Here is a 27,981-nt window from a genome sequence, read left to right on the forward strand (position 1 = left end):
AAAGCACGAAAAAGGTCAGGGCAGGGTGTGACAATATTCGATAATTTCAATGTGCGCGGAATAACGTGTCCCGCTAATGTATGCACAACCCTGCCAATTTCTATTTCTAACGGCGCGCGCTATTAACATTCATCAGCCACCGCGCAGAAGGTTGAACACTACTGGTTTGCTACTAAGCACATCATAAAAAATGAATTAAATAATAAAAATCTTAAAGTAACCACGATTCCAAGTAATTTAGTTATATATTATAGTTGAGCTAGTTACAATTTTCCTATTATTATTAATTAATTCCTTGTCGAGTTCGTAAATAATTGAGCGTCCCACACTTGTCACCAAATAGTGACTAGATAAATTGAATCTAAAACAAAAAAAACCAACGAGTCAATTTAAAAACTGACGAGGAAGAACATAATTCAATAAAGGAATTTATCATAATGACAAAATCTCCGTTTATTGACAACATTAAGATGAAGTTGTCCAGCATCCCTGAGGATGTACTCCAACATATTTTAACATTAATCACAGAGCATAACCCCGATTATTATGAGCAGAGCAGGAGCTCAAAAAGTTTTTAGACATCTGATTGTAAAAAAGATGTGTTTTTAAAATTTAAAAAATAAACGTCACGGACAAGATTCGAACTTGCGCGGGCAGAACCCAACGCCTATACAACTACTTAATAGCAGGGCGTCGCCTTAACCACTCGGCCACCGGGACTTTCCAAAAAAATTAATACTTTTGTTATTAATCCACAAACCCAAAATTACCCGGTTTACACATGAAAATAAAAAAGGAAAAAAAGGAAAAAATAGAAAAAAAAAAATCCCTGTTGTCGTCTTTGTATCGGATATTTTGCTTCTCTCTTCATCTTCCTGTTATATTCTCTGTTTCTTCGCTCCGTTACACCATTTTTGGTTTATTTTTGTTTGTCTCAATTTGTTCTTTATTTTCTCCTACACTAAGTAGTCAATACAACAATAGGGCATTCTGTGTCCCTTTTTAAGATAAAAAAAAAAGTATTTATTTATAGAATAATATAAATCGGGGTGTTGTATGGCTCCTTTTTAGTAAGATAAAAAAAAAAAGCTCAAAAAAAAAAAAAAAAGTGTTTGATTTAGGGTTCGCATGCTTGGTTTTCTTAATTCTCTGATAAGTTTCCTTTCTTATCTGTAACAGGTTTTTTTTAATACTTCTGTGTTTTCCTGTTTTCGTTTATCTTTAGGCTTAGTAATAAGTGAAGTCTTAAATAAAAAAAAAAAGAAAAAATTTTTCATTCGGACGTATTCTCGGGACCTTTGAAGAGATGGGCCAGATAGGAAACGTACTGAAAAGGTGCTATCGACAAGAGAGAGAGAAAAGTGAGGTTGGCGAATGCCCATATTCTATTGTATTATACTGTTGCTTAGTAAGGGATATGTCCTTCTATTATTCATTATTTATATTGGTCGGGGTCAGTAAAGTGCGTTTTTAGATGTTTGAATATTTTATCTTGAATGAAAAGTCCATGGTGGCTCTGCAGTTTCTGTAAGATTGACGTCTATCTAAGTTAGATTTTTTTGACCTTGAAAGTCATGCTGTTCAGTGGTCTCGATGTTCTTTAAAAGACATTGTTTCGAAATATGGGATGTATGGTTTGCTCTGCAAGACCTTCTGCCTCATTAATAACTACGATGGTTTTTTTTATGCATCATGAATCCCTCGAACTCAATATTTTTTTTTTTTTTCAAGCAGCTGGTCAGAAATGGTTTTAGATTGTGAGTGTCACATGTGGTGACGTCTTGAGCGTCAAAGCACTGTCTGCTTTGTTTGTCAATTTGAGATGGACCGCCTCAAGCAGAGGTGGTTGATTAAGACTATTGCGCAGCTGACTAAGCTTTTCCTTCATATAAACTGCACATGTAAAACGTTCCATTTTGCGTAATAGTAGCAATATATTTTGTAGTTTGACTATAGCACACTATGAACTAAATTGGAGGTTAAATGATTTACTATAATAATTGCGTAATTATACTAAAAACATGATCGGCCAATTGATTGATTTAAAGGGGTAGAAGATAGGGCTGGGCTCTACGCCAGAAACGATGCGCCTCAGGGGAAATTAAAATTTACATTTTAAGCACATTATCGCTAAAGAAACACATGATTTAGCATTTGGACGCATTTGGTAAAAACACAAGCCCGCTCGAATTGATTCAATTGTATAAAATTCTTTTGCAATTATCATTATCATTATTAATGATAAACATATTACTTTCTCCACTCAGCTATTCTAAAAAAATTAAAAACAATGATGGCGATTTTAGAAGGATCTGTAGCTTCAGAAGAATCTATGACTTCAGAAAAGAATAATCGGATCATGCAGTATATTCAGCAATTGCCGACTCCTCCGTCAAGTCCAAAGCTCCATGCCAACAGAGACACTCAATTTAACTGCCATGGCAAGCAATTTAGTATGTGTAGCGGTTTGTTTGGTTTTGTTTTATGGTTTGTCATTTTGTTGTTATAATTCTAAGACTGACTGAGCTATTGCTATTTAGAAAAACATCAAGGAACAATGCATTTATTGCCACCAACAAGTCTCGAGTTTGAATTGGAAGAAGCTAGATCTAAGCGTTCCACGGTCAAAGCAATACCGACCAACTCTTGCGGGCCTCAAAAACTTTACCAAAGTGCTTTGTTCTTGGATCCGAAGATTGAGTCTTCGTATAGATGCAGACCAAATTATGCTTCCATAAAACCATCATCATCATCTTCTTCACTGGCATCATTTGTTCATGTGCATCATTCTCGTGCGTGCGCGGAAATTGCAGCAGCAAATCAATCCAATCTGCATGCAATTCCAAGTCAACAACAGCATTGCATGGTTAATAATACGGAGAAGGTGCATCGTGGCTCAACATTCACAAAAAAGTTATTAAAGCAAGCGTCACTTCCTCTGTCAATCCAGGTCGTAGAGGGGATGGAAAAGGTCAAAATCGTTAATACAAAAGTTGAACACCGCCGTTTAGAAAACAATGATATGCTGAATTTTTCGGTTCAAAACGGTCCAGAGCATGTCGAATCAGAAAAATTGGACATCACGCCGGTTGTGCCGGATTCTTTGAATGGCTTGCTGATCATGCTTGTTCGCGATTCAATGGATTCAAAAATAAAGACGAATACACCTAAACAGGATGGTGATTTATCGTCAGATTTAAAAGTTGAAAAAATCCAAACCAAACGACAAAAACTTGGGTCAAACAAAAAAAAGTTAGTAATTAGTAGGAAATCCGAAGTTAACCAGGCGAATACGTTAAGAAGGTGTTCAATGGCTTCGTCTTTGTATGTCAACGATAAAGACGAAATCTTACTTTCGGGTATTCCACCATCTACTTCAAAATTTGCATCAGTATGGATGCGCGACGTCACATCGTCACGTATTGACCGACCAAGTTCAGCTTTGCGAGATTACAAGGCGACTACAAGTCTATCACTAAGAAATATTCGAGGAAAGATTTCATTACCCGAGTTAATAAAGAGTCGACGAGGGTCAAGTTTTTCGTATTCAATGTCCCGATCATCATCATCATCATCATCATCATCATCATCAGCAGCAGCAGCAGCATCCGAATCGGCATTGGAATCATTGTCATCGTCATCATTTTCAAACCAAGAGATACTTTCGCGAATGATTTCAGGATCAGATAAGCAATTGTCTTTGCGAGATTTGCTACGACGACGTGCTTTCAGGGCCGATCTGCATATGCCCGGCACCGATTTAAAACCAACGTGGAGTGATGCTGAGACTAGCAAGCCACCCACGAGGTCGATAAATCGTCACAGCAAGCTAGATACGCTATTTTCTAATTCGAAAACAAACGCGCATGAATCGCTTAAAATCAACGACATTAGAGCACTAGACAATGATGAGGTTGCAGCGCGCTACAAGATTTACTTGGAAGACCGCAAGCGCGAAAACAGAAAAAAAGGTGGACATGGCTTTTTCAGGCGTGGTAATACTAAATAGTTGCAACGTAGTTGTTCCAACAATAAATTCAATTCAAGTAAAGTAAAGTACATTGTTTATAGGGTTAAAAAAGTAACCACCGGGTAACGAGCGCAATGGTCCATGTTTACGCGACGCGTTGTTTCCGACACGAACGCGGTTCAGTTGGAATGACTAAAGTCAACGCGCACTTGCACTCGTCGTATTGCTTGTTCTTTTATTGTTCGCCTTTTCCTTTTTTTTCGTCCATTTTACATTCACTCGTTTATTTGTATTTTGGTGCAGACGCAATTGGTCCCTTCTTGCATTTGTGTTTTTTTTTTTTAGGATTGCCAATTCTAGGACGAAATGACATCAAGGCAGTTCCCGCCGTCGTCGCCTCCAGTGCCACCGCGACGCGAGCTGCTACCGTCTTTCGAATCAGCGATAGTTGCAGGGCCATCACCAGGGTCATCGTCGACTTTGTATTTGATTCAAGCGGTCACACCTTCGCGCAAACGCGCGTATGATCAAGGCAGTGATGAAGTTGATAAAGAAGAACAGTTTCGACGACTGCCCCCGCTGCAGCAAGGATTATATCCGACGCCTGCGCCAACATCTAGCGCATCACAAAACACGTCGTCACCGAGTAACCAAATGCGGTTACTAGGCGCCCCGTTTACAGCGTCGTCAGGTTTGTCTGACTTCTCGTCAACATCAGTTGTTCGGACGCCCTTGTCGACCATTCTCCTCGCTCGCTTGCCGCGATCGGGTCATTTTGTTAAAATGGGACGGTCGTCTAATTCTTCATCGGTGGTGCTGAGCAGGATGAACAAGTTGATTTCACGTGTTCACGTTGTAGCTAGATATGTTAAAAACAAGGACTCGATTGAAGTTAAATGCGTGGGATGGAATGGGCTTCAAATTGCGACGCCCACGGTTGACCATGTGTTGGCTAAAGGTGAAACTTGCCTGGTTGACGCTAACCAAAGCGTTTTTTTGGAAGTTTGTGGCGAAAAGGCCCGTATCGAAGTCATTGAACAAAGTGAACAGGAAAAAGATGCTGATGACGATGAAACTGACGAGGAAGTGTTTGTGTCTGAACGGCAAAGATTGGCAATTGAAGAGAATGAACGACAACAGGAACAGGAACAGCAAAGCAATGTGGGGTTTAAGATTTGGGAAGACAACTACGAATCATCATTAGACAAATCCGACGAGAAAAAATTTTACGATGTTGACATGCCAGCTGAAGCTGTGTCGCCAACTCCAGTGAACAGCATTGCTTTACCACGAGAGGCTCTTCAGAATCAAGAGCCAAAACAAGAAAAAAAGAGTGTGAAGCATGAACAGCATGAACAGCATGAACAGCATGACTCAAAACAAGAGCAAAAGCAAGATCATCAAGAGCAAGATCAAAAACAAAAATACGAGTACGAATACGAACAAGAACAAGAACAAGAACAGGTATCGCCAATGCAAACCACAGCGAATTTGTTTGCATCTAGTGACAATGAAAATCAAATTCACGACTTGTCAAAGCTTAAAACTCATGTTATTGCACACTTGGCATATTCCCGGTTATCCACCACTCCGTTATCGGTATTGCGCAGCTCGGTGCCAATAATTAAATCATTCCCAATTGAAATTTTTCGAAGCATTGTGAAGGATATTGCATGTGTTGGCGTGATCAAGAGACAGGGCAAGGATGCATCGGGAAAGAGATTGGAAGAGCAGTATTACTACATACCAGAGCATGACCTTGATGAACATCGGCGACGAGCAGTGGAAGAATTGCGCGGCCATCCAGGTCTTCGTTCTTGCAGAAAAGTGCACAAGCAATATTATTGGAAGAAACCGGCACAGAAATAATGTAATTATGATTATTTTATTTTTCTTCCTAGTTTTGTATTATTAGTTAGTTATAGCAAATAATTCTCGTTGTCCGTATACGCTCGTGACGTCACCACCCTGCTATCGGGATAAACCGGTTTGTACACGTGATGAGCAATGACGCATACTTTTGTCTGAACGAGATCACGTCACATTATTATATCACCCGCCTCCGCCTGTGTCTTTCCGTGCTACGATTTTGCCCATACGTATCGTATATTGTGGACACTTTATTTGATTTTGGATCAGATCAGATCAGATTTTTATTTTTTATTTTTTATTTTTTATTTTAATAGATCAATAATGTCAGAGTAAGTATTTATGCTGATTAATCTGGGGAGGGGGGGCGAAGCATTTTTTACTGATCGGGAAACAAAAAAAAATCTTCAATAGTTCCAACACTAGTTATGCTGATATTGCGGCCAAGAATGCCCATCAGGATCCTGCGGAGGTAAGAAAGAAGAAGAACATGCAGAAAAAGAAGACAACCGTTGGTATGCTAAAGTGGAGATGCGTGATAGAAATCAGCCAAGCCTGTGTCCGTGCCTGAAAAGACGACAAGTTCTAGTCCAACAACAAAAATCGTGTCAGAGTCCGAAGTGCAAGATCAAACATCATTATCATCATCATCCGGTCAAGGATCTGGTCCAACCGCATCAAGCAATATAGATTTGTTGGATACTAGCGAATTCCCTGCACCAAAAGATGCGCTTCCTCAACTTAACAGCAATGACAATAAAGATGGCAATGACACAAAGAAGAATGGCAAAAGAATTTACGACGACGTTGTGAAGAATGTGAAATCTGCTGCTGCGACTGCGTATGGCAAGGTTGTTTCCGAAGGCCAGTTGGAGAATCCGGTGGTGGCTGCGAATGTTGGCTTAGTGTCTGTAGTCATTGGCGGCTGGGTCGCGCTTGCGACCAACGTTTTTGGAACTAGCAATCACGTTTCATCATTATATAATAGCTCGCATGGCAAGATTGCAGTGGCTGTAGCTGGAGCTAGCACAGTGGCTTTTATTGCCGCCGATGTGTACTGGTCACTTACCAATTATGCCAAGTTTGATAAAAAGAGAACGTGATTGAAAAGCGAAGGTATAATTTATATGATTTTAAGGGAAATACATGGACAGATTATGCATGACTTGATGCGCGTGCAAAGTCATTGGTCTAGCTAGGTTTTTCTTTTGTGTTGTATCTGTTATGTTATGTTGTAGGTTGAAAGAGCCAATATTAAATTAAATCTTTTTACGATTTATCAATGTAAATCATATTTAGTGAAGATTATAAATAGTTGCAATGCATTTTTGCATAACTACCAAAACAAGGATAATACGCAATCGTTGTTTAAACAACTATTAGGTTCATCACTCGGTCATTTTTTCCCCGCTTCATCATTTGATCACCAAAAAAAAAATAAAAATAAAAATGAAAAAAGGAGGTGGTGATGACAAAAGCGGGGGTGGCAATAACAAGGACGGATTGCTACATGGCATTTGGGTGTGTGAAGAAAGGAGGTGAAGTGATACGAGAATTATGTCTGAGCAATAGGTCGACATGAACTTTATTATATGAAAGACTCCAATTTTTATTATTATACTTTTTTTTCTTTTTTACAAAATACATGTAGTTACAGCAAATGATGATCTAAATAAGGTTAAACGTCCAAGTGACCAGGTCACTTGCTGATTATATAATACTAAACTACATTGAAATCAATCGCTATTTGTGTATAAAGTAGTGGCACCCCAAAGAATAAGGAATGATAACAAGTTCCGTCAAAAAAGGAAAAAAAAAAAAAAAATTGAAAATCAATTCGTTTGAATGAAGCACACGTGGGGCCTGTCAAAATGCAAATCAGGCACTTTTACTTTGCGATGCCGCGAATATAAAAACATTAAATATAATTGCCGATTTGCTTAGATCAAAATATTATTTAGATGAGGTCGGCCTTAATTAGCAAAAAAGCAAATAATTGTTTCACCATCGTTCATATTTTGATTATTGAGTATATATACGTAAAAAAAAACAGAATATGATGTATCATTTAGTAAACGGCATTAAAAAAAAAAAAAAAAACTAGAAAACCATAAAGTAAAAAATAAACTTTAACGCAACAGGTCTTGGCACACGTGTTCTTGGCGATTTATTTAACTTTTTTTTTTTTTTTTGTTTGCCACCCGGGGCATTTTGTAAAGTTATGTCGAACGAGAGGATAGGTTTGAAGCCAATCAACGACCGTGTCATTTGTATAAGCACTTTGACGTCTTGAACCTTGTTTATGTAACTATATTTTTTGACAGTTTTTTCCGAACCCCAAAACCCCAGACCCCTAGCGTCCCTCGCGTCACCGATCCGATCGGTTTTTGCGCTCGCAATAAACCACAATCGCAATTTTTACGGTGCTTGCATTTGCATATCGTATCCACTCATATTTCATTAAAGCCATGCTAAACAAAACAAAACAATAATTCAAAATAACAATTAAAACGCCAATTTGTATAAATAAATTAAAAAAATAACTTGATAAATCACATTATAAAACCCAAATTAAAAAATAATAAAAAAAAAAAGCAAATTAAATCCGGAAAAGTTGCGTAGAGATTATCGATTGCAATACCTGCCCAGAATAAAGTGCTCTATACAAATGCAATAAAGGAAAATGCACCATCATGCACGCATGCACGACCGTCATTTGGTTGCCAATCATTATCCGAACCCATTCGGTAATGAACTTTGGAAATGCGTAAGGTGATGGTGAGATCTTTTTGTAAGGAAATGATGATGAGAGAGGAGCTAGCCTTGGTCGCGGGTCACCATATCGCAATCCATGTGTTTTCTTCAAAACGTAATAATATTGATCTTTTTTTTCTTCATTTTGTTGTTTTGATTGTCCTTGTTCTTGTTCCCGTTGGCTCCTCTTCTCGATCTAGATCGTTCTGAATCCTACCCGTTTTTCGTCAAAGTCAAAAACGGACAACACTCCCTTAAGGAACGGCTCTCCAATCACCCATAGACCAGCAAGGTCGGCTTCGACAATCGGACCAACACAGTAGCCGGAAGCTTCCTTAACTCTGCCGAGTGACGTGTCCCGGAATGGGAACAGCCATCCGGCATGTTCAATATGAACTTTGGGATTTTCAAAGCATGGATACGACCAAAACCCGTTTGATAATGGCTGAGCACCAGAAATGGAATTATAAAACGTATGTGCATCCTCTGCAGGGGCAAGAATAAACGGCAACGTGACATCAATCACGCCCTGAATGTTGTCAAGGATCGTATTACCATCAACCATCAACGACTTAAACAAGACCTGCCAAAACCCATAGGTCTTTACCGAAGCCCAAAGAGGGTCATCAACCTTATGCGGCACTCCGCCAAGAGACAAAATCGCGCCGGTGGCACTGCCGTCGTCAGCTTGCTTAAACTGAATTGCAAACAAGTTTTCGGCAAGCTTGCCCGATTCCTTTGCGGTTTCAAAAAAATGAGGCAACGAAGTCTGAGTCAATGATGAGTGGGCAAGACCGAGCATGCCGCCAGATGGATTCAAAGTCTTGACCGACGCACGCGGAGGCTGGCAGTGGGCAAACTCAATCTTGAACGTGTCGGCGCCAATTGCCAACGAATCAAGCGAGCCAACGCAATCCTTAAACACGAAATTGTTGTCCGAGAAATAGGTTTGCGATTTTGAAGAATCAAACCTGATACCACGAACCGACGTGGTTGATTCGACCCAAAAATCAGACGACGACATGTCGATATCAAAATACACTGACTGGGCAGGCGATCCAAGCTTGAGGTCGGCAAACCACGACCCATCGTCACCAATCGGCGCCAGCTTCTCACTCACGGCCATGGCCTTGCGCACGACCCTGTTTCCTTGTAATTCACGCTTGGTTCTGCTGTACCGTCGCAAGGACAACGCAAGCAACGACCTGAACCGGTTCAGATCCGCAACCGAATCCGGATGATACACGGCACCACCTCTGCGCCAAATATCAACCTTGTCGACTTGGCCGTCCTTACTGCCGGGAAAAGGCAACGAGCTTTCGGCCACTACTACCGTGACGACGGCAGCAAACGCCAAAAACAAACCGACCGATGTGAAAAAACGCATTAGATTAGGCAGGTACAAGCAGCAGCCTCGTTTGTTTACCAGCAAGAAAGATGCAATTTGCAATGAACCAAAAAAAAAAAAAAGCAAACGAGCGAAAATTCACGAGCAAGAAATTGAGACAGATCGATCGGTATATATCTATGAACAACGACCGTATATATATATATTTATATATTTATTTTTATATATTTTTTTTTCTCCAGCACGAGCCGCCACCGGTTCCACTACTGACCGGCGGCCTTTCCTTGTGCGGCGCAATACGGCCTAGCTGCGTTTTTGCTGCAGCAACCTGGCAAACCTTACCCGGCCTCAGCCCAGTAAAGTTCGGTGTCGAACACACGGCCCGACACGGGTCGACATGGCGACATGGCGACTCAACCTTGTTTTGTGCCTACCCAACCTCGGTTTAGTTTACGCGCAGCATGCATGCATGGCACAAGTATTCAAATTATATACATTTATGTATGCTTCGTTCTTTTTAACTTCTTACTTGCGCTTCTTCACAGCCAGCTCAACGTTCCGCTCGGCGTGGGTCGCAATGTCCTTGGGCTTGTAGTCACTAAACAACGCCTTCAATCCCAACTCAACAACCCAGCTTCCCACGTAGTCCACCACCATGGCTCCGCACAACTTCACTCTAAAATCGTACGCCATCTCTACAAGCATCAACTTTTCGTTCAACTCGGGCAAAATTGCTGACGCTCCTGCCAGCGCAAGTGCTCCCGCGCCCGCCAATCCCCAATACATGGCCCGGTTCTCTGAAATGTTTTCCCGGAACGGCCGGCCCTGATAATTCACGGCAAACGTCGACACCTGCTGGGCCAACTGTAACAGATAAATCGCCGTGTTCAAAAGCGACGGCTTGAATTCGGCCTCCAAATCAATATCTTGCTCCCGAGGTTCCAAAACGTACACATGTCGCGTAACGTACACCAACGTGGCAATGTGAATGGCAAATTGGCCCAAGATTGATCCCATAATGTAAATATTAAAAATCCCCGGCTGAGGTCGCTCCTTGGATAACTTGTCCACTGACTTGGCCCGCGAAATTGACAAGAAGCATACCGACATTAGCATTCCTGAAATCGTGGCCTGCCCGTCACCAAACTTGATTCCAGCCAAGTACAGCACCGACAATGAGTAAGCTGAAATAAGACAGTTCAGTGCCAAAATCTTGTACATTTGAATCGTGGCCACAAGCGTGCACCGTCCTTGACGAATAATATGCGCAATCGCGCTCACGCTCGCCAGCTTCGACGTAAACGGCGCCGCAACTGACGCGTCTCCAAGCTTCAACGTCGGCGCCTCATCGCTCTCTTCTTCGTCAACAAAATTCATCATCTTGTCCGCAAACGACGCCGCAGTCTCAGACTGTTTCGTGGCCCGAATCTGCGCCGGCACGCTCTGCCCACTCATGGCTGCCTTGTACAATTCTTCATCAACCTTGCCTCCGTGCTTCTCAATCTGGGCCCGATAATGTGGATTGTTTGGTCCCGGTGGGTACAAGTGCGCAATCAACGGCGGCACCGGCGGTACCTTGCCATTCCACTTCACAATAAAGTCAACCTGTTTTTCATACATTTGTCTCATTCTCGTTATTTTCGCATTCTCGGCAATCTTCTTTAATCCGTCTTCGGTTCCATTCAGTAACGCAACTCCAACATGAGCCTGCTTCAACGCACCCACATCATTGGTGCCGTCGCCGCACATGAGCGTCGTGTACCCGCCTTCCTTCAATTGAGTCAGAATATATTCCTTTTGCGATGGCGAAACGCGCGCCCACACCCATGTGTTCTTAATCAATTCCCAAACATGCTCATAATCCACATACTTGGCCAACGCGTAACCGGTAACACAAATATCGTACTGCTTAAATATTTCAGTCGGAATTGGCTTCGTAGGGTCAACCTGAATAATTTTAGATTCATCCACATTACGCCACACAAGATCATGATCACCACCGTGAGTGCCTTCCTCTGGTGCATCCAAAATCAGCACTTCCCTGCTCACAATCTGAACTTCATTAGCCACATGCACCGCCGTTAATGGATTGTCACCAGTGATCATGACCACTCGATGACTAGACTCGTTCAACATCTTAATCGTAGAAATCGCATCCGGCTTAAGAGGACAGTTAAAGACCAAAAATCCAGCAAACTTCAAATCAGATTCAACTTCTTCACGGTCCAAATGATTAATTTTGTTTTGCGACAAATCATCAGCCAAATACTTATATGCTAATGCCAAAACACGAGACCCTCTTCTGGTAAAAAATTTGTATGTCTCTTCATAACTATCCGGGATCTCCTTCAAATACTTGCGCACAGTCTCTGGTGCTCCTTTAGCCGACACAAATATCTTGTTACCCGTAGCCGAAATGCTTGACGATCTTTTCAACGCAGACGAAAACTGAAACCTTCTTAAAATTCGAACCTTCGTATGCGATCCGGTCTTGTTGCCCGATTGCAACGAATCATTTTTGCCAATCGACCATCCCAAAGCTTTCAACGTGGCCTTTTCCATCGGATCGCCAACAATCTCGCCTTCGTCAAGTCGAACAAGCGCATGTGCGGTCGCAAGCACCAATGCCGTATTAAGATTAACCTGCTTAACGTCAAGCAAGTCCCGCGTATCGGTCAACTGACCTGCCACTCCTTCCACAACCAAATCCTCACTTGTCAACGTTCCAGTTTTATCAAAGCAGCAAACATCAACCCTTCCAGCAAACGGAATCCGGAAAGGTTCGGTACAGAAAATTGCAAACTTGCCAAGTGCTCCAAGTGCTGAATTGACCGCAAGAGATAACTCCATGGGAAGTTCAGGAGGCACAACCGACGTAATAATAATAATACAATCTAGCAATAATTTCGAACGCTTTCGGTCAACCTTTACTCCCTCGGTCCAAACGAACCATGACGCAGCGATAGCAAAAATAAGAAGGAAAAGAATAAAAAACAATGCTTCGGCGTTACCAGCTCCAACACGTTCGGTAGAGAAAATCATGGTTCGTACTAAGCTACCTTGCGAAGTTTCAAACCCCGTCTTGGTAGCAACAGCCAACGCGCCACCATCGGGGGCCGATGGAATTGTTGAATCTTTGGCAACGGTTACTTGAAGCACTTTGGTTCCACCGTTCAAAACCGAATTCTTGTCCAATCCAGGTAGATCCAACAAGTCATCACCCGGCCTAAGAAAAATCGACTCTTTCAAAAGAGGGGTTGACTCTCCTGACAACATTGCTTCATTAACTATCGCACCACCATTAACCAAAATCAAATCACAGGGAAGGCCCGAGTCATCTTTCGTTCGCACAATCGATACCAAATCTCCAGGAACCAATGTATCCGTCTTAACTTCAATCCATTCATTGTTTCGATAAACCCAAATATTATAAGGCTGAATGCCCATGCCGCGAAATTCTGTCATTGTGCGTTGACGTTGGTAAACCACGGTGGATTCAAAAGAAACCAGCATAAACAACGTAAACAAAGAATAATACCACAACTCATCCATAAGCCAGAGAGCAACACAGAAAACTTGGAACACAAAAAAAGGCGCGACCGCATGCTCATAGAAGAGTTCAGTAAAAGTAGGAACAGGAATATCGAACTTGTTCGGTCCATATCTTTGAGAAACCACTTCAAAATTGTCCACACCAGTGCTATTTTGAAACTCTTTAATCTTGACTTCAGAATCGATTGGATACACTGGTGGCTTGAACGTCTTCGTGGACGGATCAAAAATAAATCGACGCTTTTGGAACAAAAATGAAATCTCTTCATGATGCTTCGTCTACATCGTGTAAGTAAAACATGGTCAATTGCTATATTTTTGAAAGCCAAAAAAAAAAAATTTTCTTTAACCGCTTACTTTGATATGATTAATTTTCACAATCGCAGGCTGGCCAGAATTGGTCACCGGGATTACGCGAATTAGCGTGGCCTTGGTAGGATCAGATGCTTTCTTGGTAGTAAAAACAGCATTCAAGTTTACACTCCAATGAGTCATGAGCCATAAAAGTACTTGAAGGGACACTATTGAACCCAAAAAGACAAAAGTCCATTCTGAACCATTGATATATTCCTCATATCGCAAAAAGTAAAAATAACCAAAACCAGGATAAAGAAAAAAAAAGGGCCAAACAAATGCTCTCGCTGCTACAGGCAAATTATCATGAAGGGATGCCTCCGCAATGCTTGGAATAGGTATGAGTGTGGATGGCCTTCAATGGTTGGTTAGCTAATAGGTGGAACAAAATTTTATAATTCATGCCTAAATTGTTGCTCACATTGTCTCACTGCCTCCTTATTGTAGCACAATCAACCTTCTAAGTTATGCAATGGAAAACAAAAAAAAAATCCCTGAAGTAATTTCTTGCAATAACTAGTTCGTGTCGGTGGTAAAAATCAGTATACGTATCTTCGAAGTCGAAGACCCCATAATAATGAAATGTTCTTTTGCGCTCGACTTCGTGATCTGCTCACATTTTAATGTCATTCACAAAACCTTAAAGGTACAACATATTGATTGTGACTTGGATAGATGAAATCTGCGTCACCAGTATAGTTAACTATGAGTTTTAAGCATATACCATATTGTATTATTGTTTATTAATGTTTAATAATATTTACCAGAAATATATTTAAAATAAAATATCTTACAGTGCTGAAAGGCCTCCTGTGGCATTTAATGAGGCATGGCTTAGTCAGCATAGATAAAAATGTATTTATATAGTTAGTTGCTGTTAATGCAAATATTGTAAAAATCTAATGTTCCAAAACGCCATATTTTTACTATTGAACCTACTAATAAGACCAAATATATTATCTATTTGGGGAATTTATTTCTAGCAAAGCAACCAATGGTAAGATGCGACCACTAGGTAGGTTTGGTATATATTTTCACTAAAACAATAATTACGACAAACACACACTTAAAAACCTAATGATGTCAATAACAAAATACGCTGAGCAACCAGAATATATATAAATTCACTCTAAACCACTGCTCAGTTCATTTATTTCATTCCGCTGCATGGTCCTTACTTGCATCCTCATCTGAATTGCACTGCTTGAACGAACAGGTCCAACTTAAACCGGGGTATCAAAAAGCAATGGCTCTCGAGATAATTATACACAATTTAACCAAAGCCCAAACAAATTCCTTTCAAATGAAGTTGAGCTCATTGAATGACATGGTTTTCGAGGTCAAAAAGAAAATCTGACGTATGCAGATGTCAATCTTACACAGATTAATCATGGACATCTCGTGCATGATGATATATTCGATATCCAACAATTTTGCACAGAATGGAATAGCAAATTCGTAGAGCCTCCTAAAAAACTGTAGAATTCCCACGTCGGTAGAGCCATCAACGCTCAGAAGAAGCTCCATCTCTCAACGAATCCTCGCATGTCGAACATCTGGCGTTGCTCAGCATTAAGCAGCTTAAGAGTAAGACGTTTCTCAATCATAAACCGTAAATCAAATTCTGCGTTTTATGTATTCAAGGTATTCTAAGGTGATTCGAACGTTCCCACCTGTAATGTCTAAGTCATACAACGAAGTTATCCGACCCGTCGATGTTGCGTTCAAATAGTGTTTAGTTTTCACACAAGTCCCTTACCCAACAGTCAATATAGTCTATTCGAATGTAAATTGTATCTTATAACTTCATTAGTGAAGCAATACAAAAACAAAAAATAACAGAATTGGATGTAAAACAAAAATTTAAAAAAAATTGAAATAGCACATTTAAGTCAGGATCTCAATCGACGAAATTTAATGTTTTTCCAGGAAAATCGAGCCAACAACCCATTTCTACATGAACATGATATGATATATATTTTATATATCTATTTTACATAACGCAGGCTAGACCTGCAATTAACTTATTAATGAGTGACTTTTTCCAGGCAATCAAAAGTTTCATTGTTGATCAGACCTTGATTATACAGATACTTGTGTAACGAATTCACGAGTTGAATTTGCTCGTCTAAAGTCAGGCTTCGAATTGCCGTCTCCAGCACGCTACCAACATGAAGTTGGTGAGTCTAAATCAAAATTCACACAAGTATCAGTAGCAGTAAAAAGAAAAATCATGATAATAAGTTGTGTCAATACATACCGCAATAAAACTGTCATAATAAATATATGAAAAAAATCCCATCAAAAATTGACAATCCATACGATCTGTAATGCCTCCATGGCCAGGAATTGTATCTCCAAAATCTTTGATTTTAAATGTCCGCTTCAAACCTGATGCAAAAAATCCACCAAAAGGAGCGATAAGAGATGCAAATGTCGCCATTACAACCACATGGAAATATATTGGTATAAAGTCAAACTTTGTAAAACCAACAACAGGAACCAACCAAGAAGGTGTGGTAAATGTCTGTTCAATAAAAACAGGGTTGAGAGTACAGTCAAGTCCAGAAAAAGCATTCTCGGAAAAGTCCTAAATTTGTTAACCCGACATTACACTAATAATTAAAAAAAAAACAGTTGAAATAACTCACATGAATTGGGCAAATCATATACTTCCATTTAATAAGAAAATGACTTAGTAATATTCCAAACACTATCGTAGATATCCACGCTCCGACAAACCCTTCGACAGTTTTTTTCGGAGAGATTTTGATAAGTGGCGTGCGTCCAAACGTAATTCCACATAAATAAGCACAAATATCATTAATGATAACAAGTGAGGCAGGTAAGAAAAACCAAAAAAGACCAGAAAATATATTATTCATGATAAAATGCGCCTGAACAACAACCAACAAGAGCGTCACATGTGTGAATGCGAACTGGGCAAACTGAAACTTATAGTGACCTTTCTCAAGGGATGATACAAAGATCATGAATCCTGCATTATTTTACACGTTAGAACCTAAAATTCTAGCAATCCCAATAAACCTACCAAATATATAAAGCATGTAAGAGATAAACCTATGATGCGTAGCCAAGGGTATGAGATAAGCGTCAACAAGCACGACTTGTTTAAAGTAGTAGATTACACTCTCTCCGTATAAGAAATAAATGGTCGTTGCCAGAAAATACCAATTGATTACTTTACCATATGGTAATTTTTTAGGGCGGGACGGCTCATTAGCAAGTGCAATGACTTCCTTGAATGTCAACACCTGCACTGCAGTGACTAAAGCCATGATGTAAATGTGACCGGCAGCAAGCAGAATAAAAAACCCTGCAATCATGACAATTGTCCATATTGTTCGAACTATAAAATTCTGACGCTTTTTTTCTTTTTCCTATTTCAATTAGAATTGCGCCAAAATTTAATCTTTCCATCGAAATTTGTAATCTCACATCAGTCTTCCCATTAGTAACATCTACATCTGAACTTTCGTTGGCAGTGACATGACTGTTTCGCTTTTTGAGGGACTTGTGAACAGTGGAAGAAGGATTAACGACTTTCTTGGGCGACATTGATTCCCGATAAACACCGAAAAAATAAACAATTCAGATGCTCCAAATGATCTGTAAATATACTATGACAAATTCTAGTGCAATATATACACTGTCAATTATCAAACTAACGAATAATAGTCTATACTTTCAATCAAAATTGAGTACTAATTGCCATAGAATTCGAAACGTCAAGATGAAATAAGGGCCTTTCTATGCCTTATTATTATTATTATTAACGTTAGTTAATTATTCGTGTTATGTATGACTTACAAAAGCCACGGTAGACACGAACCCCTTATTTAGTTACATCCAGAGATCACTTAATAAGTTGAGTTAAATACAAAGAGTAGAACTGCAAAAAAGCCAATAGAATTTGGACAAGAGAAATCATCTTGCTCTTCGAATTTTACACCAGAGTGCATGTAGCCATTGTTATTTTGCAGTTTTTTCCATGGTAGTGGTATGTTTGGGCTACATTATGTAACACATTACCGTTCCAATTGTTAAATCATTACTATAGCTGCCAAATGACGACGTGAGTCGCCAGCAGCGCAGGTCTGCGTTGCACAATTTGAATTCGAAAGCTTGGGAAGGCCAAAAAAGTATTTGTGCTCTTTTTTTTATCAGTTTTCATTGGGTTTTTGGTTTTTTTTAACGTTATTCAGATCTGTTTCAAACATCCAAGTCGCTTGACTCCAGTCTTAAGAAAAACACAGCTTTTATTAAGCGTCTTAGGACTTCAATTAATGCTGACAGCTCAAACCTTTTTTTAAAAGACATCTCGACTTTATCATTAGAAAAATATTTATCTGAAATAATAAGTGCGGCATCAGAGGGTCTGGGGAAATGTCGACAAACTAGTGAAATATGGGCGGCTGTGGAAGTTATATCGGCGCTCCATCAACGGTTTTCTACTACATTTACGCCAGCTCTTATTTTACAATTACTCAGAGGGTTTTCAGGTCCCACCAAGGATGAATTATCTTGTTTAAATGCCGAACAACGGGAGAAAGAAGATTCGTCCAGGCTTGTCAAACATCGGGGCCTTTTTCGTTTACTGACTGAGTTTTGGTTCTGCGGCATCGCACGGACTAGCGAAGATGCTAAAGCAGTAGCCGATGCAGTAGCAACGCGAGACAATGTCCAGAAAACCAAAAAGTTTAAAGATATTGCTGAGTCTGATCCGCTCCCTTTAGAAATATTAAAGGAATTGTTGAACACAGATCACAAAGACTTTTTTTATCTTGCTCTTGTGGTTTCTTTTATTAAAAATTACGGTAATGAATTTTTAGGCTTAGAACAAAAGAGAACAGAGAGGGCGAGTTTCAATGAAGACGGCGGTGAAAATGCCGAAATTGTTGATAGCAATAAAAAGGAGATTGCAGACCTACAGACCCTATTGGTTCCACCTACTGTTCAAAGAAAATTTAATAAAATTCTTGAATTATACTATGCGGCACTAGGACGCTATTTAGTTAGTCAACATAAAGTAAGTCGTATTATTTGGCATATGAATAAAACTAGAAAACAAGCTAATCAACATTTAAGCTGATTAAAGATCAAGAGAAAAGAAATAACGCAGCATACATGAGATCAGGCGAGATTTTTGAGGATCGTCAAGCAAACTACGACAAGATGTTGAAAACTGAAGAAAAGATGATAGCGTCGGCTCAAGTGTGAGTGCTTTTTGGTTTAATATCACTGGCTTTCTAATATAATTGTAAAGGTTGGCAGATGCTCTTGGAACTGAGCTGCCCGAACTTCCAGAAGATGACCCAAAAAGTTCAACCGTACAGTTGGCGTCATTTTCGTTTAGTAGGTTATCAAACAACAGTGATGAAAGTGAATCAAGTATTTGGGATGATGACGAGCAAAAAAAGTTTTATGAAGACATTACGGATCTTCGAATTAGAGTACCTCAAGAATATTTTGAGTTTGAAAAGAAAAACATGACCGAGACGGAAGGAGAAAGCAATAATAACAATAGCATTGTTGAAACTGTGTTTGAAAACAATGAAGCGTTGGAAAATATTGATGACTTTGATGATCATGATGATTTTCTAGAAGACGCGCAATCAATTGATGATGAAAATGAAAATCTCAAAATTTCAAATCAGTCAATAGGAGCTCAGGTCGATGCAATTATTAACCGTTTGCCGGACATGACAACGAGGGAATTAGTTGATCAGATTGCTTACGATTTCTCTTTTTTAAATTCAAATGCTTCTCGTGTGCGTCTTCTTAGGTCATTACAGTCAGTTCCAAAAGACAGGCCTGATCTTATCCCGTTTTATGCAAAACTAATTGCTACGCTTGGCAAGTATATTCAAGCTATAAGTGATCCTATGATTAAATATCTTCAAAATCAATTCCGATCACTTCTTCGTCGCAGGTCTGGTCCAGCTGGTGCTGACAGGCATTTAAGTGAAGCTAGATTTCGCAATATTTGGTATTTATCAGAGCTTGTCAAATTTAAAATCGTGCCAAATCATGTGGTTTTTAATTGCATAAAATTACTACTTGATTCATTTGGCCGCTCGGAAATTGAAACTTTATGCAATTTGCTTGAATCCTGCGGTAAATTCTTGCTGCGCAATGAAAATACTCATGATACAATGAAAACCATGTTGGATATTTTATGGAAGAAAAAATCTGCGCAAAACTTGGAAGCTAGAGAGCGCGTGCTTATTGAAAATGCGTTTTATCTCGTTAATCCTCCGGAACGTCCAGCAATTGTTCAGAAAACAAGATCAGTCATTGAACAGTATATTAGGAAACTAATATATTTCGATTTGAACAAAAGGTCTTATAGTCAAGTACTGAAGCAGCTTCGAAAACTGGATTGGAATGATAAGCACACATGCGATGTTGTTGATAAAGTTTTTGAGAAAGTATGGAAAGTACGGTATGGGAATGTGCACCTGCTTGCACTTATTGCTAGCTGTCTTATGCGGTATCATGAAAATTTTTCCATGAGATTGGTTGATTCGGTGTTGGAAGATATTCGAGTTGGTCTTGAGTTGAATCTGTTCAAGTACAACCAACAACGCATTGCACAGGTGAAATATCTGGGGGAGATGTACAATTACAAGATGGTTGTTTCATCAGTAATTTTTGATACGTTGTACACTATCGTCGGTTTCGGCCATGAAGGTAATCGTCCTCAGCCAGGTAAATTCGTCCAATTAGATCCAGCGGACGATTATTTCAGAATTCGACTTGTCTGTACCTTATTGGAAACTTGTGGTGGTTACTTCAGCAAAGGCTCCGCCAATGCCAAATTAAATTTGTTTTTAAGTTTTTTCCAATACTATGTGTTCACAAAACTGATGCCGTTGCCTATGGATATTGAATTCGCATTTCACGACTTATTGCAAATGCTGCGTCCTAATTTGAAGACATGCTCTTCTATTGAAGAAGCGGCCGAAAGTTTGACAGATGCCATGGCTACTACTTTTGGAAGTTTAGATATTAACAAGGATGAAGATGAGGAAGACGAGAGTCGTGAAGTAAATTATGATGATGAGATTGAGGAAGACGATGCAGATGTGGATGTTGCATATGCGGCAGAAGATTTGTCTGCTCATGGAGCAAGTGAAGAATCTTCCAATTCTGACAGTGATTCTGATCGATTCGATTCGGAATATGATGAAGATGATGTTCAGCGAGGGCGAAGGTCAGACCCATTGGAAGATGAAGAATTTGATCGCGAATTGGCAAAGTTATTGTCGGAAGGTCTTGAATCTAGAAAATCAGAACGAAGAGCGGCGTTGGATGTCCCGTTGCCACTTATTCGACAGCAGCCGCAACCAGCATATTCTGTAATTGATTTGACAAATCGTGATAAAGATGGTGATGACAACTTGACAAGAGACCACCATTCTCAAGGACCTAAAAATATGCAATTTCGATTACTTACCAAAAAAGGCAACAGGCAACTGGTGAGTAAATGTGTTACTATTTTTTTTTGTTTCAAGGTATTCTAATTTGATTTACGTAGGTGCACAAGGTTGATGTACCGGTTCAATCGTCGATAGCGGTATCTACGCGTATGAAGCAGATCGAAGCAGAGCAAGAGCGACAGCGAATTAAGAGTTATGTCCTAAATTATGAAAAAACCACATAATTCGCCCCTTGTTGAAAGTGTCGACTTCAAAATGATGACTATTTTTCTTTTTGCTTGTTTCAGTCCATTATCAATATCGATTAACTATACTTTAATTTTATTATACATAGTTAACTAATATGGTATTTCATTTATAAGATTTTTTTTTTAAAAAATTGTAATTGAGCTGGCTATGTACAAAATTATGTAGGTTTGAAACCAAAATATGTCTTTATAGTTTAATATCTTTTTCAGAATCTTTCGATTCAGCGGGTGCGACCTCGACGGCGTCCTCACCTGCAACTTGCTCTTGTTGAGTATCAATGTAACGCAAGTCATCGGCATAAACTTCAGGATGTTTCCGGAAGCAACCTTGCATAGTTCTAAAAATGTTAGAAATTCATAAATCGTTAAATAATACTTATTTCGATCAATACTTACTCAAACAAAGATATGCAATTAACCCCTTTTGGCTCTGACTCGGAAAACACAAAACAACTGAACGCAGCCTTGAATTCATCACCACATGGTCCATAGGCCATACCACCCAAGCACGGACAATCCCAATTTATCTCTCCAGTTTTGGGATTGAACGCTCCATACTCCTCTGTTTCCTCTTCCTTTTCTTTTTCTTGTTCGAGAACATCAGCTATAGGTTCGATATTAAAATCTTTCACGGCCTCGTCGAAAACCTTATCAAGTTCGGCTTCGTCAATGGTCGGCACGTCAAGTCCAGACGATTGTTCAGTTTCGGCATTAAAAACTTCAACAAAATTCCATGCGGTTCCAACAGCAAGCGTGGCCAACAGCATAGGAACATATGCATAATTTCTTGGCCTGTTAACTGTAATTGCCTGGGCAATTGGACCATTAGAAGAAGACGAAAACCGAGCACTTCGCATCGCATTGGCTCTAAAAGCCAAACTTAAAGGACGAAAAATATTTGATCTAAGCATTGCAAAAAAATAAAACAAAAGAAAAATGGTCAAACATAAAAAAAAAATAAATTGTTCTGCAGAAATCAAACGAATATGTTTATAAAGAAAAAACCGTAAAACTACTATATATGGACACCATGGCTTTATTATAAATTAACGACAATTTCAAATCAAGCTTACATATCTTCGTAGAGGGGCTTGTGCTGCTGACAGTTTTTGCCGCCATTCATCATGTTACGTAATCACGGTTAATATGTCATGTAAGTAGTGCATACAAATTTGAAAATCAGAACAACTAATTAACGGTATTTGCTTTGCAAATTTATAGATAACTAACGTAGTTACACATAACTATTTATTTAAAATTTTATGTAATGGTTATCGCTTGCATGCACATTCTGCCGTCATTCATTTCAGGGCACGGCCAGTGAGTCATGCATTACCTAATTTGTTATCAACTAATCTAATCAGGTTTATATTGCTGATTGATGATTACAAGCATTATTTGTTTAGATTATTTTAAATTTTCGTTATGCCCATTAAACAATCAGACATAGATTCGGCATCTCGTATTGACCGAGCATCTATTCTTCTTCCTTCAGGTGCTGCGCCGTATGTCTTGGTTATCTTGAATCAACCTATTGGTGACCTGCAACTTCTTCAGAAACTATGGTCAAGTGGTATACTATACTAAAATTAATCTGTCGAATTTTTTTCTCACAATTATAGCTGTATTGAAAGTATGTGCCGATGGGGGCTCGAATCGTCTTTATGATGCATTGAATGACGAGACTCGACTCTTATTCGTAAGTTAGCACAATTGTTTATTACATGGTTGGCTTCCTGTTAACATTACTAGAAACCAGATTTTATTGCCGGAGATCTTGACTCTATTAGACATTCTGTAAAAGAGTATTACGAATCATTGCATGTGCCTGTTCATCATTTTACCGATCAAGATTCTACAGATTTTGGCAAGTGCTTGTTGCAACTTGGAATTGATCACCCTGGAGAAAGTTTTCCGGTAGTTGCATTGGGGGGAACTGGTGGCCGAGTCGATCAGGCGTTTCACTCTATTCATACGCTTTTTAAACATGAAATAACGGCTGACGCAGATGATTCTGCGGATAAGAAACACCGACAGGTCACGCTTGTATCGGATGAGAGCCTGACATTTTTGGTCGGCCCTGGTACGCAAAAAGTTTATACTCCGAGATCAGTACTTGGACCTACTTGTGGTCTGATACCCATATCAGGGCCCAGTATAATATCAACCCGAGGCCTTCAATGGGATGTTGAGGATTGGAAATCGAGTTTTGGCACTCAGGTCAGCACTAGCAATGCATTGACTTCTGATGAGATTATAATCCAATCTGACCTGACAATTCTTTTCACGGTTGAAATTCGGAGTTGGGTTTTAAATATACCGTAAATTTTTATTATATAGATTATAGATATTATTCAAAAAGGTTGATAGTAGATTATCATTCGAGTTTATACTTTTAATCTCGAGCATTTGCCTTAAATTAAACTCGATTGATCACATGGATGATCTGAGCAATCTTGTTATCAGAACATATTGGTATTGATCATGCATAATTACTGCCACTGTTTTAGATTTAAAATTGAATTGAAAATTTTAAATTACTATATTACTTACAGTTAGCTATAAGAAAACTATGGCATGTACATGAATGATTTACCAGGGAACTTCACCTTACTTGGTGTTTTTAAATGTTCCGTCATCTTCAGCAAGTTGTCACTCACATTGATCTGCGCAGCTGCGGCTTCATTTTTACAACACCTGGTGCCAATTGAAAAACCTTCTCCTTGTCATATATACCCATCATATCTGAAGACACGAGACCAGAGTTGTATGCAACCACAATAAAACCTTGATCTTTTAAATCAAGCGAGATGGCCTTGGCGGTGTAATTCACGGCTGCTTTCGAATGACCATTCGCAGACATTGGCAGTGGCAAGTTTGACGCGATCGAACATGCGATTGACGACGCGAATAAGATCTTCTTGGTCTGCCGGGCTTGCAGCAGTGGATAAAAAGCTTGATAAGTAAACATAAGGCCCAAAACTTTGATCTTCCAATGCTGCTCCAAAGCTTGCTCGGATACTTCGGCAAACGAAGCTTAGGAATCACTGAAGCGGCGTTTAAAATCAACACGTCGATGCCGTCCATAATGGTCTTGACCTGGCTTGCTGCAGCCAATGCGGACTGCTTCGACGTCACGTCCAACATTACCACATGCACGTTCGAATTGGAGGCATCCAACCTGAAAACGCGGTAGCAGTGGCCGGATCGTTTGCAGAGCCAAATGCCACCCGTGTCGGTCCGTTGGGAAAGCAGCTTGGCCAAGGACAAGCCAATGCCGCGGGAAGCGCCGCTCATGAAGTACGTGACTGTAATTTTGATGTAATACAAGGCAGATCACGTGTTTTCAAAGCAGCGGCGAGGCAATCCGGTGCCATCTTATACATGTGATGATTAATGTCATCGCCGTATTATAAGAAATGCAGTCAAGTAACGGGAGAACGGAAAATCGGCGGTCGTAAGTCCGAATAGCATACACAACGACGATAATAAATAAAGAAAATGCGGGAACACGTATGAATGCCTTCAAATAATCTATTGATCTATAGTTAATGTGTGCTTTGCTTATACACAAGACACTTCTTTAACCAGCTCAGCGCTTGCATGTAGCGCAAGAAGTAAGCAACGTTCGACAACAAACACCATCAAACCATTGTAGACTAACGTTGTTTAATCGGCAAATTCATGATTGCCCAATTTTAAAATGTCAAAATCTATATCCAATGAGGTCACAATCGTCTTGGCCCGGCAAAGTGAAGTTCTTCCTTCCTTCGTCCTTCACAACACGTCACCGCCACGTATTATCAATGATGTTAAATAAACTAACATATAATATCATATTAATTAATTCATATTAACTTGCAAATGGTCAATAAAAATGTTATAAAAATATTAAGTTTTATTATTACAGTTTTTATTTGTTAATGAAAACAGTTGATGTTGCCATGGAAACATTGCAAAATTGGCTGGAACTGCAAAAATAAACACGCCAAATGTTCACAAAAACCGCGCGACCGCGCACTTCCCTCTTTCCCTCTTTCTTTTCTGTTCATTGTCAAGCGTCTCAAAATGTTTAAACAAGTAGATTCGCAAAATGATTTACTGATCAAGGCCCTCAGGGAATATTATAAAATATTCCCTATCTGGTTTAGGCCAGTTTTGATGTTGACCCTTGCGCAGTTCGAACTCTGGGCGTTTTTAATGTTCGGACATGCAGGGTTAGCTATCCTTGAACAAGGATGGCTTTATCTTATTTTTAAAATTTACATTTGTGGTTTTACTACGTTCTTTGAACGTCGGCGTTTTTTGGCCGTTTTGTTCGGCGTATTGCTGGTGCTGCTCGTACAGAACGCTACCGGCGCGGTCGCGACGGCCACGTACGTGCAGGCATGGCGTGCAGTCGGTCGAAATACGTCGGAACTGGTTAAATGCGCGATGAACTGTTTGACTGAGGTTGGCAAAATAGCCATTTCACTGTTCATCGCGTATGTTGTCAAAGCTCCGGTTGCGCAAATGACCACGACCGCGACCGGGTTGCAAGTAGTGACGGCGACAACGACCGGTCCGATAAGGCCTGTGCCTGCGTTTTTTGCATTTTTGACGGCAAAGACGACGAAGATAACTGGCAATGATAAATCGCAGGTTACGGAGACGGGATTGCAGGTGTATGGGTACGGGCCTGACATGACCACGGATCTAACGGTCGTGTACTATGACATGCCACAATGCCAATTCCCAGCAACTTACGACGCGCGCACAACGGATCTTATTGTTTTGACAGAAACCGGTCGCTCGAAAGAAACTGGACTTTCGGTGATTGTGATTTCGATGCGCATGATCCCGGGCCAGCATTGGGCGCCCCAAAGAACGTTGACCGTTTCTGACGTTGCGTCATCAACAATCACCACGTCGGCTCTGCCGCTGCCATCGCCACTGCCATCGCCACTACCGAAGCCGATGCTGATGCCGATGAAATTGCCGGAGTATGTTGTTGTATACAAAGGTTTCAGAAATACGCCATCAGCAACGGTGCAATGTTTACACGTGGCGTTGTTAAACCTGGTTTTGGACATGGACTGGCAATTTGTCATGTCCTTGGCCAGAGGTATGCATCCACTAGGCGGCGCCGGGCGTGGTGGTTGAAAAGAACAACTGAAATATACCTGATTATCATGTTGGCCCGTTTGATTAAGGCAAAAAGTTTGAGGATCGACAACAATGACAATGACAATGACAGAAATGACGACAGAGATGTGACAATGACAGAACCGATCCAGTGACCCCCCGCACTGAAGACGTTTATGAAGTACCGTCAGAGTCAACTATCAAAAACGCAAGTTGCACAGCTATTTAATCGTCAAACAAATTTTCAGACATCAACAAAACAACAAGTCAACAGTTAAGCTGGTTTATGTTTTTCTTTTTCTTTTCTTCAACTTTCGATATCATTAATTTTATATATTAATACCACGCAACCCGAAATTTTAAAATTTCATAAAAAAATCAGAAAAACAAAAACTTTACAAAAAAAATTTGCTTTTTTAATATCTCATGTTTCATGTTTCACGTTTAATATTTAATTATTAAAAACCGTACGAAAATTACAAAAAAAGTACAAAACCAGAACTTCACAAAAAAAAAAATGTTTCTATTTTTTAATTGAAAAATGCCTAATTTTTTTAAAAAAATATATAAAATAAAAAACCAAAGAAAAAAAAAAGAACTTGATTTCTGTGCACTTGTTTAATGTTTTAATTGTTGAAAACAAATTGTATGTTTTATTTTCATGGGTTGCGTTGCTTTTATTTGTCAAATAAAATATATAAAAAAAAGTAATTGTAATACGAAGCAAGCACTAGATGTTTGTCTTTTGACTTGCCGCCGAACTGAATATATATCATTGACAATCAATCAAATTTCAGACTGTTTCCACTGAATTTGGCAAAATCAATTCTGCAAATGCTGAGCTTGTTACGCCTTCAATCCAAACAAAATGCTAAGAAGAGCGATGACTACCTAAGAGAAACAAAGATATCAATCATGCCAATGAAGTATAAAAAATAAAGTACTTGGTTTTGCAGGAAAAATATGTCAAAAACCAAAAGTAAAAACAAAGCCAAAATTAGTCTTGCAAGTCAAAGAACATCTTGAGCCACACAGACCATTTTTCTAGCCGCCATATAGAAAAAAGAAACAATTCGTGATAGTAGTATCTTTGTTAACATGTCATCTCAACAATGCCGGTGTACTTTCTTTCACACTTAACAAACAAAATATTTGCCATTATTAGGCTAAATGAGCAGATATCTTTTAATACAGTCAATAACTAAAATTATCGTGACGAAATTCTCTGCGGCAATTATTTTGGCTCCCTAGACTTTTACAGGGCTGGAAATTGTGACAATTAATATCTAAAATTGCCAT

The 27,981-nt window shown here is 39.6% G+C and overlaps 12 protein-coding genes and 1 non-coding gene across 13 annotated transcripts; 7 read left to right on the forward strand and 6 right to left on the reverse strand.

Annotated features, from left to right (window-relative positions):
• Positions 1 to 624: 624 nt before the first annotated feature.
• On the reverse strand, positions 625 to 720 carry V1514DRAFT_t99. Its single transcript has one exon. It is a non-coding gene; the product is annotated as a tRNA-Ser (tRNA).
• Positions 721 to 815: 95 nt separating this feature from the next.
• V1514DRAFT_337247 (uncharacterized protein) lies at positions 816 to 965 on the forward strand (the record flags this gene model as incomplete). The annotated part of the gene is made up of 1 exon (XM_066928648.1): positions 816 to 965. A coding segment is annotated over one exon (150 nt), but the record flags the coding sequence as incomplete, so codon positions are not given.
• Positions 966 to 2,290: 1,325 nt separating this feature from the next.
• V1514DRAFT_344817 (uncharacterized protein) lies at positions 2,291 to 4,009 on the forward strand (the record flags this gene model as incomplete). Its single annotated transcript, XM_066929205.1, has 2 exons — positions 2,291 to 2,453; positions 2,541 to 4,009. The coding sequence occupies 2 exons, from the start codon at positions 2,291 to 2,293 to the stop codon at positions 4,007 to 4,009; spliced, it is 1,632 nt and encodes a 543-aa protein (XP_066781179.1).
• A 169-nt stretch (positions 4,010 to 4,178) lies between these two features.
• V1514DRAFT_337254 (uncharacterized protein) lies at positions 4,179 to 5,917 on the forward strand. Its single transcript, XM_066928649.1, has one exon. The coding sequence runs from the start codon at positions 4,337 to 4,339 to the stop codon at positions 5,837 to 5,839; it is 1,503 nt and encodes a 500-aa protein (XP_066781180.1). The 5' UTR covers positions 4,179 to 4,336; the 3' UTR covers positions 5,840 to 5,917.
• Positions 5,918 to 6,053: 136 nt separating this feature from the next.
• Positions 6,054 to 7,163, forward strand: V1514DRAFT_337258 (uncharacterized protein). Its single transcript, XM_066928650.1, has 3 exons — positions 6,054 to 6,171; positions 6,254 to 6,311; positions 6,382 to 7,163. Exons 1-3 carry the CDS (start codon positions 6,164 to 6,166, stop codon positions 6,940 to 6,942), a joined length of 627 nt encoding a protein of 208 aa, XP_066781181.1. The 5' UTR covers positions 6,054 to 6,163; the 3' UTR covers positions 6,943 to 7,163.
• Positions 7,164 to 8,789: 1,626 nt separating this feature from the next.
• Positions 8,790 to 10,348, reverse strand: V1514DRAFT_348968 (aspartic peptidase domain-containing protein; the record flags this gene model as incomplete). Its single annotated transcript, XM_066929353.1, has 2 exons — positions 8,790 to 9,888; positions 10,284 to 10,348. The coding sequence occupies 2 exons, from the start codon at positions 10,346 to 10,348 to the stop codon at positions 8,790 to 8,792; spliced, it is 1,164 nt and encodes a 387-aa protein (XP_066781182.1).
• Positions 10,349 to 10,359: 11 nt separating this feature from the next.
• V1514DRAFT_337262 (uncharacterized protein) lies at positions 10,360 to 14,494 on the reverse strand. The gene is made up of 3 exons (XM_066928651.1): positions 14,269 to 14,494; positions 13,851 to 14,202; positions 10,360 to 13,772 (listed from the first exon to the last, which is right to left on the reverse strand). Coding segments are annotated over exons 1-3 (3,660 nt in total). The 5' UTR covers positions 14,271 to 14,494; the 3' UTR covers positions 10,360 to 10,466.
• Positions 14,495 to 15,599: 1,105 nt separating this feature from the next.
• On the reverse strand, positions 15,600 to 17,634 carry V1514DRAFT_311727 (cytidylyltransferase family-domain-containing protein). The gene is made up of 5 exons (XM_066925800.1): positions 17,307 to 17,634; positions 16,900 to 17,248; positions 16,499 to 16,845; positions 16,108 to 16,437; positions 15,600 to 16,033 (listed from the first exon to the last, which is right to left on the reverse strand). Exons 1-5 carry the CDS (start codon positions 17,424 to 17,426, stop codon positions 15,875 to 15,877), a joined length of 1,305 nt encoding a protein of 434 aa, XP_066781184.1. The 5' UTR covers positions 17,427 to 17,634; the 3' UTR covers positions 15,600 to 15,874.
• Positions 17,635 to 17,764: 130 nt separating this feature from the next.
• Positions 17,765 to 21,970, forward strand: V1514DRAFT_337268 (armadillo-type protein). The gene is made up of 6 exons (XM_066928652.1): positions 17,765 to 17,868; positions 17,929 to 18,010; positions 18,074 to 18,897; positions 18,957 to 19,084; positions 19,135 to 21,349; positions 21,409 to 21,970. The coding sequence occupies exons 1-6, from the start codon at positions 17,860 to 17,862 to the stop codon at positions 21,532 to 21,534; spliced, it is 3,384 nt and encodes a 1,127-aa protein (XP_066781185.1). The 5' UTR covers positions 17,765 to 17,859; the 3' UTR covers positions 21,535 to 21,970.
• Positions 21,638 to 22,634, reverse strand: V1514DRAFT_337270 (uncharacterized protein). Its single transcript, XM_066928653.1, has 2 exons — positions 21,955 to 22,634; positions 21,638 to 21,896 (listed from the first exon to the last, which is right to left on the reverse strand). Exons 1-2 carry the CDS (start codon positions 22,467 to 22,469, stop codon positions 21,746 to 21,748), a joined length of 666 nt encoding a protein of 221 aa, XP_066781186.1. The 5' UTR covers positions 22,470 to 22,634; the 3' UTR covers positions 21,638 to 21,745.
• Positions 22,635 to 22,770: 136 nt separating this feature from the next.
• On the forward strand, positions 22,771 to 23,921 carry V1514DRAFT_337271 (thiamine pyrophosphokinase). Its single transcript, XM_066928654.1, has 4 exons — positions 22,771 to 22,878; positions 22,951 to 23,131; positions 23,181 to 23,257; positions 23,311 to 23,921. The coding sequence occupies exons 2-4, from the start codon at positions 22,984 to 22,986 to the stop codon at positions 23,881 to 23,883; spliced, it is 798 nt and encodes a 265-aa protein (XP_066781187.1). The 5' UTR covers positions 22,771 to 22,878; positions 22,951 to 22,983; the 3' UTR covers positions 23,884 to 23,921.
• Positions 23,922 to 24,214: 293 nt separating this feature from the next.
• On the reverse strand, positions 24,215 to 24,855 carry V1514DRAFT_322238 (uncharacterized protein; the record flags this gene model as incomplete). Its single annotated transcript, XM_066926103.1, has 2 exons — positions 24,215 to 24,513; positions 24,591 to 24,855. 2 exons carry the CDS (start codon positions 24,853 to 24,855, stop codon positions 24,215 to 24,217), a joined length of 564 nt encoding a protein of 187 aa, XP_066781188.1.
• A 795-nt stretch (positions 24,856 to 25,650) lies between these two features.
• Positions 25,651 to 26,700, forward strand: V1514DRAFT_337284 (uncharacterized protein; the record flags this gene model as incomplete). The annotated part of the gene is made up of 1 exon (XM_066928655.1): positions 25,651 to 26,700. A coding segment is annotated over one exon (1,050 nt), but the record flags the coding sequence as incomplete, so codon positions are not given.
• Between the last annotated feature and the right edge of the window lie 1,281 nt (positions 26,701 to 27,981).

This window comes from Lipomyces japonicus, assembly GCF_038497905.1.
Source record: "Lipomyces japonicus strain CBS 7319 unplaced genomic scaffold V1514scaffold_58, whole genome shotgun sequence".
Classification (NCBI taxonomy): domain Eukaryota; kingdom Fungi; phylum Ascomycota; class Lipomycetes; order Lipomycetales; family Lipomycetaceae; genus Lipomyces; species Lipomyces japonicus.

Bases quoted from the DNA above. Each gene is read 5' to 3' on its own strand.
- V1514DRAFT_337254 (XM_066928649.1), top strand. From the start codon at position 4,337: ATGACATCAAGGCAGTTCCCGCCGTCGTCGCCTCCAGTGCCACCGCGA.
- V1514DRAFT_337258 (XM_066928650.1), top strand. The intron at 6,312-6,381 runs GTAAGAAAGAAG...GATGCGTGATAG, and splicing joins CCCATCAGGATCCTGCGGAG to AAATCAGCCAAGCCTGTGTC.
- V1514DRAFT_337262 (XM_066928651.1), bottom strand. The intron at 13,773-13,850 runs GTAAGCGGTTAA...TACACGATGTAG, and splicing joins TGAAAATTAATCATATCAAA to ACGAAGCATCATGAAGAGAT.
- V1514DRAFT_311727 (XM_066925800.1), bottom strand. From the start codon at position 17,426: ATGTCGCCCAAGAAAGTCGTTAATCCTTCTTCCACTGTTCACAAGTCC. The intron at 16,438-16,498 runs GTGAGTTATTTC...TAACAAATTTAG, and splicing joins ATATGATTTGCCCAATTCAT to GACTTTTCCGAGAATGCTTT. The intron at 16,034-16,107 runs GTATGTATTGAC...ATTTTGATTTAG, and splicing joins ATTATGACAGTTTTATTGCG to ACTCACCAACTTCATGTTGG.
- V1514DRAFT_337268 (XM_066928652.1), top strand. The intron at 19,085-19,134 runs GTGAGTGCTTTT...ATAATTGTAAAG, and splicing joins ATGATAGCGTCGGCTCAAGT to GTTGGCAGATGCTCTTGGAA. The intron at 21,350-21,408 runs GTGAGTAAATGT...TGATTTACGTAG, and splicing joins AAAAAGGCAACAGGCAACTG to GTGCACAAGGTTGATGTACC.
- V1514DRAFT_337270 (XM_066928653.1), bottom strand. From the start codon at position 22,469: ATGCTTAGATCAAATATTTTTCGTCCTTTAAGTTTGGCTTTTAGAGCC. The intron at 21,897-21,954 runs GTAAGTATTGAT...TAACATTTTTAG, and splicing joins AATTGCATATCTTTGTTTGA to AACTATGCAAGGTTGCTTCC.
- V1514DRAFT_337271 (XM_066928654.1), top strand. From the start codon at position 22,984: ATGCCCATTAAACAATCAGACATAGATTCGGCATCTCGTATTGACCGA. The intron at 23,132-23,180 runs GTATACTATACT...TCACAATTATAG, and splicing joins TCAGAAACTATGGTCAAGTG to CTGTATTGAAAGTATGTGCC. The intron at 23,258-23,310 runs GTAAGTTAGCAC...TAACATTACTAG, and splicing joins ACGAGACTCGACTCTTATTC to AAACCAGATTTTATTGCCGG.